At 41.7% G+C, this 13,693-nt stretch overlaps 2 protein-coding genes across 10 annotated transcripts in view; both read left to right on the forward strand.

Moving 5' to 3' along the window:
- Positions 1-1,789, forward strand: part of LOC121555960 (protein dopey-1-like) — a 40,807-nt gene extending 39,018 nt beyond the window's left edge. For all 5 annotated transcript variants that reach the window (XM_041869804.1, XM_041869805.1, XM_041869806.1 and 2 more), the window contains 2 exons: positions 193-322; positions 1,152-1,789. In XM_041869804.1, coding sequence (XP_041725738.1) covers positions 193-322; positions 1,152-1,460 — 439 coding nt within the window. In that variant the 3' untranslated portion in view covers positions 1,461-1,789. The remainder of the gene's footprint in view (positions 1-192; positions 323-1,151) is intronic.
- Positions 1,790-5,911: 4,122 nt separating this feature from the next.
- Positions 5,912-13,693, forward strand: part of LOC121555963 (clathrin coat assembly protein AP180) — a 76,132-nt gene continuing 68,350 nt past the window's right edge. For 4 of the 5 annotated variants that reach the window (XM_041869811.2, XM_041869813.2, XM_041869815.2 and 1 more), the window contains exons 1-2: positions 5,912-6,174; positions 6,663-6,892. In XM_041869811.2, the coding sequence (XP_041725745.1) occupies positions 6,763-6,892 (130 nt within the window). In that variant the 5' untranslated portion in view covers positions 5,912-6,174; positions 6,663-6,762. Of the gene's footprint in view, positions 6,175-6,628; positions 6,893-13,693 lie in introns of all 5 variants that reach the window. The other variant, XM_041869812.2, reaches the window with a different exon arrangement.

Here is a 13,693-nt window from a genome sequence, read left to right on the forward strand (position 1 = left end):
AGCCTTTTCACACTATTGTGCTGAATGAAACCATGCAGTGATGGCTCATATATTTTCCTGTCACTTTGTCCTTTCCATCACAATTTGGCTCTGTTTTGCTCAGAAGTGTGAAAAGGTTGATGTTATTTCCAATGTGGGCCTACTGTGTGTGTGTGTGTGTAATGTTTGGGTAATGGCTGTGTTCTTTCCCAGGTACCGCTGGGCCTTTATCCCCGAGGCATCTGATGACTCGGGCCTGGAGGTGAGACGACAGGGGACCCACCAGAGAGAGTTCAAACCCTACGTTGTCCGACTAGCCAAGCTGCTGAGGAAACGAGCCAAGGTAACTGCTCTGGTCTACCTTCAGGGCAACATAATGCAAGGCTGGTCGTAGACCCACATTAGCAAAAGTGGCCAATCCCAATGACCATGGTAACTTTAGCTATTAATGACATTTGGGACAACTTAATAATAATAATAATAATAATAATAATATGCCATTTAGCAGACGCTTTTATCCAAAGCGACTTACAGTCATGCGTGCATACATTTTTTGTGTATGGGTGGTCCCGGGGATCGAACCCACTACCTTGGCGTTACAAGCGCCGTGCTCTACCAGCTGAGCTACAGAGGACCACAGGTCAGTAGTTGCCTAATGGTACTTGTGAGGTTCAGTAGAACTGTAAGAGCCTGGACACAACACGCTGAACATATTTTCCCGAAAGCCATCAGTGGGTGAACATCAGCTGCAGTCCCCGCGGTGTGTTCCAGGGGCCACCTGCCGGGTGGTCGAGAGTGATGGCAGTCTTTCACGATTCAACGTGTAGAATCTTGGACGGGCGTCAGAGATAGCTTCACACCCTTGAGCCATTCAGAGCGCTAGGGCGCTTTCCCCACGTGACAACAAAAGTGAAACTTGAAAAAATCAAAATATCAACTGTAGCCTGGACAGTGTGTTCCAGCATGTTTTGTACTGAATTTGTAAAAAAATAAATAATCCGGCAGACACTCCAATCAGAGACTTGAGGTGAGTCTTGGCAAAGAAATCCAGCCAAAAAACATAATGGCACACCAACAAAGCACATACATATAATATGTGTAAAGTCATAGCTACTTTACACAACTCTTTTCTCATTCTGCTGTCGTCTGTTTCCATCCATTCCGTCCTGTAGAAGAACCCAGAGGAGGACTGTTCCCTGCGTACTCTGTCCTGGGAACCGGGCCACCTCACCCTGACGCTCTACATGATCCGCAGCATGGAGCAGCTCCTCCCCTTCTTCAACCTGCTCAGCCAGGTGTTCAACAGTAAGGCCAGCAGCCGCAATGGCCCCACCCACAACGCCGCCCCCAGCCACTCTGGCCACTCCTTCCCCAACAAAGAGGGCAAGCTGGAGAGCCAAAAAGTGTTCTGGAGCCGGGCACGGCAGAACATCGAGGAGATGGTGGAGAAAGACTTTCTAGAGGGCCTTATCAAGACGTGAACACGAGGGACAGAGGGAAATGTATTTTCCGAAGCGAAATAAATTAATAGAAAACACTAGTGAATAAAACTAATCTTGTATATAAGGGAACATATTAGGGACAAAAACCATGGGAACTAAAAATAAATCATGTTTGTACATTTCTTTTCTCGTTTTATATTTATAATGACTATTTTACCTTTCAAAGGCTTTTAATTATTTGTATATACAGGGCAGCTGTGAAAACTGACTAAGACAGTTTGTGTGAGCCCTCTCTGGGACAATGTGAAGATGCTGTGCCATTCTATATCGTTGTGACTTACTAAATTAAAGACTTATCATGAGCTCTACATGCCCTTTGTGTCTCGGTCTTACTCTCACCATGGACAGACATGTTATTATTAGAGTATACACACCACCAGTTGATTTATTAAATTAACCTTGTTTTTTACAACTATGAATGGTCAACATTTGTGGTGAAATGCTCACAGCCTCAGCTTTTTGAAATGTTTGGCAAAAATATGTAATATATTATCAGTTCTGTGATTACATGGATGATGGATAGCGCCTTGCTGCTGAAATGGTTTGAGCATCATAGAGAGTGGAAAGCACTTAAAGGTCCAATGCAGCAGTTTTTATCTCAATATCAAATCATTTCTGGGTAACAATTAAGTACCTTACTGTAATGGTCAAAAAATTATAATAGCTTATTGGCAAAGAGCAATTTCTCAAGCAAGAATTTTGCTAGGACAGTATTATTCCAACCTCATAGTATGGAAATACAACACTTTTTTCTTTTTTTTACAGCACGGAGCCTTTAACATGTTCTCTCTCTCATATTGTACATATAGTGTTTTGGATTGATTTGTGCCATTTTAATGTATAATTTCATATATAGGGTTGGGGACAGATAGAAGCTATAATTTGTGAATTCAACTAAATAACTAGAATGTTGCCACACATTTTGGCCAGTTACATCTACCACTTTGTGAAATATGAGATTAGATAGATTTGAAAAAGACAAACTACGATGAAATTAATGTAATGATTATAATAAGTATAATTAGACTAATACATTCCTCTACAAGGTCTTGCAACAGGAGGACTTTTTGAAATTCTTCCTCAGGCATGAAAACATCCTCACAAAGAGGGAGTGCTTGCATGGTTTCTCCTGTGTTTGAGAGCTAGAGGAAAGATCTTCCCGTAGTGGAGACATGGCAGCTTCCAGCACGATGTCCGGTGCTAGACAGGAGAGATGGTTGACATGAACATGAATTTGTGTCCATCAAACATTTCCCTCCCAACTTTTCTATTTACTGTAATGACTGTCCATGTTGAGGCATTGGAAGTACATTAAAGGCCCGAAACATTCTTGATTGGCAGATTAAAATGTTGTAAAGATTATTTCAGTCTATGTACACAGTTAAACATAACCATATAGTAGAGGGGTCTTAATGTATGGATTTACAAATGCAATAGTCATCCTAGTGGGCAATCTTAGCCTGGTCCTGTGCTGCCTCTGAGGCCTAGCTGTTCTTTATATACACTGAACAAAAATATAAACGCAACATGTAAAGTGCTGCTCCCATGTTTCATGAGCTGAAATAAAAGATCCCAGACATTTTCCATACGCACAAAAAGCTTATTTCTCTCAAATTTTGTGCACATCTCTGTTAGTGAGCATTTCTTATTTGCCAAGATAACCCATCCACCTGACAGGTGTGGCATATCAAGAAGCTGATTAAACAACATGGTCATTACACAGATCCACCTTGGGCTGGAGACAATAAAAGGCCACTCTAAAATGTGTAGTTTTGTCACCCAACACAATGCCACAGATGTCTCAAGTTTTGAGGCAGAGTGCAATTAGCATGCTGACTGCAGGAATGTCCACCAGAGCTGTTTCCAGATAATTTAATGTTAATTTCTCTAACATAAGCGAATTTGGCAATACGTCCAACTGGCCTCACAACCGCAGACCACGTGTAACCACGCCAGCCAAGAACCTCCACATTCGGCTTCTTCACCTGCAGGATCGTCAGAGGGGTGCTGAGGAATATTTCTGTCTGTAATAAAGCCCTTTTGTGGGTAAAAACTCATTCTGATATGCTGGGCCTGGCTCCCCAGTGGGTGGGCCTATGCCCTCCCAGGCCCACTCATGGTGCGTCCCTGCCTAATCCATAGATTAGGGCCTAATGAATTTATTTCAATTGACTGATTTCCTTATATGAACTGTAATGCAGCAAAATCTTTGAAATTGTTGCATGTTGCATTTATATTTTTGTTCAGTATAGAAATACAGTACCAGTCAAAAGTTTGGACACACTTACTCATTCCAGGGTTTTTCTTTATTGTAACTATTTCCTACATTTTAGAAAAGTAGTGAAGACATCAAAACTATGAAATAACACAAATGGAATCATGTAGTAACCAAAGAAGAGTTAAACAAAAAAATATATTTGAGATTCTTCAAAGTAGTCACCCTTTGCCTTGATGACAGCTTTGCACACTCTTGGCATTCTCTCACCCAGCTTCATGAGGTAGTCACCTGGAATGCATTTCAATTAACAAGTGTGCCTTGTTAAAAGTTAATTTAATGTGTTTGAGCCAATCAGTTCTGTTGTGACAAGGTAGGGGGGGTATACAGAAGATAGCCCTATTTGGTAAAATACCAAGTCCATATTATGGCAACAACAGCTCAAATAAGCAAAGAGAAACAACAGTCCATCATTACTTTAAGGCATGAAGGTCAGTCAATATGGAACATTTCAAGAACTTTGAAGTTTCTTCAAGTGCAGACGCAAAAACCATCAAGCACTATGATGAAACTGGCTCTCATGACCGCCACAGGAAAGGAAGACCCAGAGTTACCTCTGCTGCAGAGGATAAGTTCATTAGAGTAACCAGCCTTAGAAATTGCAGCCCAAATAAATGCTTCACAGAGTTCAAGTAACAGACATATCTCAACATCAACTGTTCAGATGAGACTGTGTTCAAGTCCGGGCTTTGGCTGGGCCACTCAAGGACATTCAAAGACTTGTCCCGAAGCCACTCCTGCGTTGTCTTGGCTGTGTGATTAGGGTCGTTGTCCTGTTGGAAGGTGAACCTTCGCCCCAGTCTGAGGTCCTGAGCACTCTGGAGCAGATTTTCATCAAGGATCTCTCTGTACTTTGCTCCGTTCATCATTCCCTTGATCATGACTAGTCTCCCAGTCTCTGCTGCTGAAAAACATCCCCACAGCATGATGCTGCCCCCACTATGCTTCACCATAGGGATGGTGCCAGGTTTCCTCCAGACGTGACTCTTGGCATTCAGACCAAAGAGTTCAGTCTTGGTTTCATCAGACCAGAGAATCTTGTTTCTCATGGTCTGAGAGTCCATTAGGTGCCTTTTGGCAAACTCCAAGCGGGCTGACATTCATTTTACTGACGAGTGGCTTCCGTCTGGCCATTCTACCATAAAGGTCTGATTGGTGGAGTGCTGCAGAGATGGTTGTCCTTCTGGAAGCTTCTCCCATCTCCACAGAGGAACTCTGGAGCTCTGTTAGCGTGACCATCGGGTTCTTGGTCACCTCCCTGACCAAGGCCCTTCTCCCCCGATTGCTCAGTTTGGCCGGGCAGCCAGCTCTAGGAAGAGTCTTGGTGGTTTCAAACTTCTTCCATTTAAGAATGATGGAGGCCACTGTGTTCTTGGGGACCTTCAATGCTGCAGAAATTTTTTGATACCCTTCCCCAGATCTTTGAATCGACACAATCCTGTCTCAGAGCTCTACGGACAATTCCTTCGACCTCATGGCTTGGTTTTTGCTCTGACATGCACTGTCAACTGTGGGACCTTAAATAGACAGGTGTGTACTTTTCCAAATAATGTCCAATCAATTGAATTTACCACAGGTGGACTCCAATCAAGTTGTAGAAATATCTCAAGGATGATCAATGGAAACAGGATGCACCTGAGCTCAATTTCGAGTCTCATAGCAAAGGGTCTTAATACTTATGTAAATAAGGTATTTCTGTTTTTTATTTGTAATACATTTGCTAACATTTCTAAAAACCTGTTTTTGCTTTGTCATTATGGGGTATTGTGAATATGATTGATGAGGGTAAACATTATTTAATAAATTTTAGAATAAGGCTGTAACGTAACAAAATGTGGAAAAAGTCAAGGGGTCTGAATACTTTCCGAATGCACTGTATGAAAGCATAATAAACTGCGTAATACAACACAATATAGTTGAGTCAGAGAGCTTTCCACATCCTTCTCCAGTGCTGGCCAGATCAGCTATTGGTTACTCGTGGGTATCTGCCTATCAGTTACCTCGTTGGTCCCCTTTAACTCTTTAAGAACTCGCCTCGCCATGTGTATGCCTCCCGCTGCTTATAGGGATGCTGCTACTAGCCTACTCGGTTCTTAAATGACGTTTCACCTGACTCAGACGAGGGGGAGGAGTGAGATAATAAATAAATAAACAAACCAGGCAAATCCTCCAAAACGCCACCATCCACCTCCTCTGTTTCAAGCGTCGTCGGTGGTGAACGGTGGGATCACTGGGGGAAAAGAACGCCACTGCTATTTAATGGCCCATAAATTGAGAGGCGAAATAGTAGGCTGAAAACCGGCGGTCCTTGGCCAGGATTATAGTCCTTCGCTGGAAGAGAGAAGGACGCCTTGTCGGTAGAGCATCATCCACAGCGAATCATCATTTTATAAGGAGGCTACCATACAAACCGTTACAGTAAGGACTTTAGAATAGAATAGCCTACAGACAATTGAACGGATATTTCATTGGAAATAATGTATTATTAATGTAGAATTATACAAATCAAACATTGCAAAAAAGAAATACCCGTTTATAGACAATTACAACAAGAATGTATCATAGAAAATATATCGACCTCATCTCTTAAGAATAACCCTTTGCCTGGCGCATGTGAATTTTGTTTTGTTTTGCATATTCACGATAAATTACACCTCTGATAGCCTATAGGCTAATCTTATTTGTCAAATCTAGTTTATATAGCATGTGCCAGGCCTAAACAAGGCATAGGCTATCTGTAAATTGGACTCGAGAGGAAAGCACGGCGCAACCTTATTTGCCATTATCCATGTCAAGCATTCTTTTCAACTTGTCATTTCATTTCCGATCTCAGATAGGGGCCTAATAGCCTACAACATTTCCCCGTATCTAGGCTAAGAGTATTTTTCCTATATCCACCTCCCAAGTGGATTTTTAAGGGCAGCCTGGAATACCACGACTGGTTGTGCTTTGGGGGGGGACCATTTTTGACGTTTGAGTCGTGAGGTTTGACGCCACGGAGAGAAGATGTCGGGGCAGACGCTGACGGACCGCATTGCCGCGGCGCAATACAGCTTGACGGGATCCGAGGTTGCTCGAGCTGTCTGCAAAGCCACCACTCATGAGCAGACAGCACCCAAGAAAAAACACCTGGAATGTAAGTATGGCCTCCTCCCCATCTCTACACACACCTTACAAGTACTGGTCCCTGCCTGTGTTTGTTTGTTTGTGTGTGTGTGTGTGTGTGTGTGTGTGTGTGTGTGTTCCTGTGGAAGTTCCTATGGGATATGTATCAGTGGCGGCTGCTAAGGGGAGGATGGCTCGTAATAATGTCTGGAATGGAGCAAATGGAATGGCATCAAACTGTGTGTTTGATGTATTTGATACTAGTCTATTAATTCCGCTCCAGCCATTACCACGAGCCCGTCCTCCCCAATAAAGGTGCCACCAACCTCCTGTGATACCTATACCCATATTACAATATTATTAAATCAATAATAATGGTTCGCCATATTTATTTGCTTATGTGAAATAGATTTTTTCATTATGTAGACCTAAAACAAGTCACGTTTTGCTTTAGTCAGACTATCCAGGCCCCTTGCCAGGCATCACCGATCAATGTTGATGCCTGCTGTACTCATAAAAGAAACAGTTAGACTGAAGTAGTCAACTCCGAGCCAGGACATTGAACAGAACAGAGCCACCAGCCTCCTACCTCTGCATGCCTCTGCGTCCTTCCTTCCACCCTCTTTTGAGAAATAAGTGATCTGATATGGTTGGAATGGTGGAAGCTATGAGATAGAACCATTGCTTACACCTAACAATTTTTGTTAGATCAGGGATTACCTCAAGGATGGAAGGAAGGAAGGCTGTGTTTTTAAAGCATTGGATCAAGGCCTCTATCGCAGTCTTAATAATGGATTCCTGTTCCAGTGCTGCTAAATGCATAATGCAAAATTTCAAAGGTGCTGTTGTCACTACTACTAACACAGGCTTGTGCCTGGGGACCTGGCCAGTTTGAGGAGGTACAGGAGGCGGGGTGGCACTGTCTGTTTTCCCTTAACCCTGATTTAGAAGCTGTGTCTGGTATCAAAGCCCCACTTTGTTTGATGTTGAGGAGACTAAGGTTTTCTGAGGGTTTTGCCTTACAATGACATAGGAAACCCGATGTGAGGAATTTCCTTCTTAGTTTCAGAGTTGTATTTGACTCAATGTCTGAAATCCCCAATATACACTGAGTATACCAAACATTAGGAACACCTTCCTAATACTGAGTTGCACCCCCGCCTGGCGGGTAGGAATGTTGGGCCAGTAACAGAAAGGTTGTTGGATCGAATCCCCGAGCTGACAAGGTAAAAATGTGTCGTTCTGCAGTTAACCCACTGTTCCCCGGGCGCCGATGGCGTGGATGTCGATTATGGCAGCCCCCTGCACCTCTCTGATTCAGAGGGGTTGGGTTAAATGCGGAAGACACATTTCAGTTGAATGCATTCAGTTGTACAACTGACTAGGTATCCCCTTTTAAATTTAAATTTTACACTCAGAACAGCCTCAATATGTCAGGGCATGGACTCTACAAGGTGTTGAAAGCGTTCCACAGGGATGCTGGCCCATGTTGATTCCAATGCTTCCCACAGTTGTGTCAAGTTGGCTGGATGTCCTTTGGGTGGTGGACCATTCTTGATACACACAGGAAACTGTTGAGCATGAAAATTCCAGCAGCGTTGCAGTTCTTGACAAACCGGTGCGCCTGGCACCTACCCCGCTCAAAGGCACTTATATATTTTGTCTTGCCCATTCACCCTCTCAATGGCACACACATGATCCATGTCTCAATTGGCTCAAGGCTTAAAAAAAACGTTATTTAACCTGTCTCCTCTCCTTCATCTACACTGATTGAATTGGATTTAACAAGTGACATCAATAAGGGATCATCTATCTTTCACCTGTATTCACCTGGTCAGTCATGTCATGGAACGAGCAGGTATTCTTAATGTTTTGTATACTCAGTGTATACCCCTGTATGTGATTATGTGTAAGCATTTGAAAGATCATACACTCCTATCTGAGAGACTCTTTGTCAGGGGTGCCCAGGCCAGGCACCAGATCAATTTAATCCAAAGGCCTCTGATTTGCATCAGGCCTAAATTATCACTGATGGCAGGTGGCTTGTTCGCCTCACTTTCTCCCTAAGGACCATTGGTGATCAGTCTGTGGCAATTAGGCCAAGAGAGTCTGCTTGCCAGGATGATAGCACAATACTGTGCCAGCTAGGTAACCTAAGGCTATAGTTTCTCCTTATGTACTGTCGCATAAATATTTGACTCAAAAGTAGTCAACTCAAAAATATCTCTCAAGAGACTGGAGCTTGTGAATCCAAAAATGTGACGTTATTATTTGCATAACAAAGCCGAGCTTGCTCCATGGAGCAACTGCTTGCCCTGAACCAGAGCTCTCCTTTTATACAGACACAAATGCATAGTCATACTGATAGAACATACATAGTTACTCCTCTCTATGTGAATGAATAACATCTTTCAGTATCACATGTTGGCTACTCACGAGGGCTACTTGCGCTTCTCTAAATGGGGCCTCTATATCTTATTAGTGGCGTGACTCAAAAAATTATGTACATACGTACATTAAAGAACAATCACACTCTGTATTCACTATCCAGACATATATCTGGAGTACAAAGTATCAATCATGTTCATTCTGATTTACCTTTATCATTTCATAACACATTATAAAACATATCAATTAATACTTAAACATGGTTTAAACATGTCATCCGTAACCCATTCTCAACCACATACATTTAAGCATTTATCATTTACCATCCTCCCTGGCCCTTGAGATTATGTGCATGTGGCTATGTGTCAGGTCATAAGCACAAACAAATGATAACACTAGTTCCATTGTTACTCCAATCTCCACACAGCCACCACGAGGAGTTGTATCTCCATCACATGTCATTGACATACCCAGACCAGCTGCAGGGAGTTTATGAAAAGCACAGAAATGTCTCTGCTCTGTCTCAACCCTTCAACTGGTTCTCAATCCATAAGCATTTAAGGTATATAGGTGTTTCATTCTACCATATATTCCCCCCTGTTGGGACTCTCTAAGTCCCAACCAATAAAACAAAAGTTAACATAAAATGAGTGTAAGCATGTGCATATACTTATTCTTAGCCTTGCCATCTGTGGTTACATTTTTATAAGAATATATATTCAGACCAATGTATCTTCCTCATTGTCTGACCCATCCTGATGAGGACCCAGAGCCCAGTCAGGTATTGGTTACAAGTCTGGAAGGTTTTCCTCTAAATTAACCTCCACATTTTTCTATTGAGCTTTGTAACCGTTGCTCCCCTTTTTGTTTTGTTGTAGCATTTCCAATATACGTGGTAGTATCCTAACACATCAAAATATATAAGAAATAAATGCCACTTTGTTTTAACCATAATATCTAGGACATGTTAAGAATAGTGTCAAAATCTTTAGCTTACATAACCTTTTTTACCCATATCACAATTATTATAACAATCAAAATAATTAATATCAATATCTAATCCATTAATTGCAATGTCAACATCATTAGTTATTAACATATTCATAACTTATTCAAATCAATCAGTCACCTTATAATTCATAGTCATTATCAGATTATTTACCCAAAACGAATTTAGAATGACAATTCTTAGTTATTCACTTTGGTTCCATCATTCAAAGTTAAATCTCTCACCATGGCACATATTGACACTGGCAGAATGTATATTTATACTATCATAATTCTAGCATTAACTTCCTCATAACAAGAATTACAACAGATCAATATCTTAATGCATTCCTAGTCTAAATTACTATAAATTTAGCAGTGTATAATACCTCCTTAATCAACATACTACCTTATCTAACACTCCCTTACTCTACCGGCACTCAATCTTCTGGCGTCTTCATTATGTTCTTCAGATAGCTTCATAGTTCATCTTGGATTGCCATGGCAATGTCCCAATTCCAATGTCACACCTGAACCACCTCATCTCTACCCCCATTCTGTTTTGTCCATTTGCCATCCAGTATACCCAAACTACGAAGAACGTTGCATTGGCATAGACCTCTCTCTTCCTGCTCACTCCACATGGACTCCTGTCACATTCTTGAGAGAAAAGGAACAAAAGAGAAGGCAATTGATTGCTTTGATTTGATGCTGGATTCAGGTCTCCTGGCAGAGGTGGTGTCGGACAGGAATGTCTTCACCGCCTTTGTTGTTCCTCATCAGCCGGGTAGAGGGTTTTTGGTTTTTGTTGAGGTTCACACCGCTCTGGACCGAATTATCTCTACTATGCATTACGACACCATCCGTAGTAACGTCTTGAATGTCTGGAATCTCTCGGTGGTCTGGAAGGTCTTGGAAGTCTCGGTGGTCTCCTAGTCTTCAGTTCCCTCACTCTGGTACAATGGTTTAGATAATACCCGATCGCGCTCCCCTCTATCCGTACCGCTGTTGGTGTAACCTGGACGCCGATGTATGGTCACTTTAGCTGTTAATCTTCTTCCATCACTAGGGTCTCCGGATCAGCCAGAGTCCCTCTCAATCTATCGACATCGGTCTGCGAAGAGTGTCCTTCTATCAGCCTACCCATAGGGAAGCTCGGAGTTACTGCTGCAAAGACACAAGCACAGACACACACATAAGACAACAATGCTACCCAATGGCTGAGGTTGGAACACTCCTATAGTGGGAAACATGGATCTAAGTATCTGTCTCCACCACTTTTACCATCATTAAGGTAGCCAACAACACCTGGTACAGGCCCCTCCACATAGGGTCTTTCCAGCTCTTCCTTCTGTAGTCTTTTGCCATCACATAGTCTCCAGGGCACAGAAAATACTCAGATTCTCCTACTCAGTTGGGCATAGTTATCTTCACCCATGAAAAGAAAATCTTAAGAACATTGTTAGGTTAGGTGAGACACAGTATGCTACTTATGTCCTCTCATCCGTCAAGAGAAGCCTTGAGATTATGAAGCACACCTGCTTCCAGCTTGTTATAGTCCACTTATTTCATAGACAGACCGCCTCTACACCATGCCTCCTATCACAAAACCAAAAAAGATTTAACCTATAACACATTATTACTACTGCTCATATCCTTAATACACCTTGCATATTTCCCCACAAAACCATTATAAAACATTAAAACCTCTGTAAGCCCAACTTCCCCCCTTGGACACATGCATCACATCGTGATGCATGTGTTCAAAAAACAAAACAACAACAATATTGCCTATCAAACCAAAAATAATATCTAAACTTAAAATGACAACCCCTGAGCATATATTTACTGTATCCCATAACACTATTCAAGGAATACCTCTCCTTCAGGACTAACTCTCTCACTTCATCCTTGTCCTGTTTGGACTAATATATATATATATAGGATTTTTTCCAAATTATAAACCTCTTCACAATTATCCTTATTATATCTAACCCCCTAATTCAGCATGCCTCTAGAATTTATAGTGCGGGTGATCAGGTCACACTATAAAGCAAGGACAGATTTCAGAGGTAATTGAAATCATTCAATGAATTGTTTCATCCAATAGTATACTACTCATTAATAACCATCAAGACATTTCATAAATGTTGTATCCCGAGTGTACAGTAAGTCCTTAGTACAGCTCTTTTCAAAATAAATCACACATATTTACATATCCCTCAGTAAATAAAACCCAAATTACATGTGTATGCCCCTTTAAGATATTTAACTTCCATCCCATCAAAAAACCCAAAATAGAAATAAAAATCCTATACAGCTAACATTTCATACTAAGTAGTTTGTTTGTAGTTATTCGAACACCATATAGTAAAACAATAAACAAACAAAAAATGGCCAGGCCTTATTTATAGTCTCAGAAAATATTTCAAAGAAAAGAGAATCACTCCCCCCTTTTTCATGGAAGAAAAAGTACACATTTTAGTTAGTTTCCATTTTGATACCTCTTAATCAGTCCACACAATCTAAATTCGAAATTCTCACTCTCTTGCCACATCTCCTGATCCCTCCTTTCAGACAACCCTCAAGAACATCACTTGTGACTGCTCCCTTCTCTGGTGAATTCCACAATTCAGCGCACATAAAACGAAATAAAATCCCATAAAACTTAAACCCCTAGGCACTGCTACCACTCAATCACCCCCAACATGCTTCGTTACCTCGAAAACTCAAATATGCTATCCCTTGCCTCGTTTGTTGTACTTTCCCACATGCCTGTGGCCCCCCCTTCTACCAAAATAGTTTACTAATGTGATGATGGTTTCCCCATTACCTTCTGTGGACATACCCCTTCCTTAACTATTATTAGTCCCTCTGATCTGCATTTAATCTGGACCCCCATTCTACACAGTGTATCTCTTTCTACTAAATTAACTGGAATTTGTTCTGACACTAATATATGTACACGTAACTTTTTCCTGCTTTTTATTCTACTGGAACTGTCATATGTATTAACTGCGTTTGTCATGAAAATTCTATTGTCTGTGCATCTTTGCCTGACATGGGGTTGGTGAGAGGCATAATTTGGATTTACACATGAGTAAGTTGCTCCAGTATCTATCATCATTGGGGTGCCTCTATTCTTCACCTGAACCATTAAATAAATAATTAGTCATTTAGCAGACGCTCTTATCCAGAGCGATTTACAGGAGCAATTAGGGTTAAGTGCCTTGCTCAAGGGCACATCGACAGATGTTTCACCTAGTCGGCTCAGGGTTTAGAACCAGCAACCTTTCGGTTACTGGCACAATGCTCTTAACCACTAAGCTACCTGCCGCCCTTTAGCATAGGTTCTTCATCAGCCTGCATAGTTACTGCCACTAGCTGACCCTCCCCTTTAGGATTCTCTGGGCACCCCTAGTATCCATTATTTTTCTGGGTTTTTTATTGTCCTTCT

The sequence above is a fragment of the Coregonus clupeaformis genome, unplaced genomic scaffold, assembly GCF_020615455.1.
Source record: "Coregonus clupeaformis isolate EN_2021a unplaced genomic scaffold, ASM2061545v1 scaf0109, whole genome shotgun sequence".
Taxonomy (NCBI): Eukaryota; Metazoa; Chordata; class Actinopteri; order Salmoniformes; family Salmonidae; genus Coregonus; species Coregonus clupeaformis.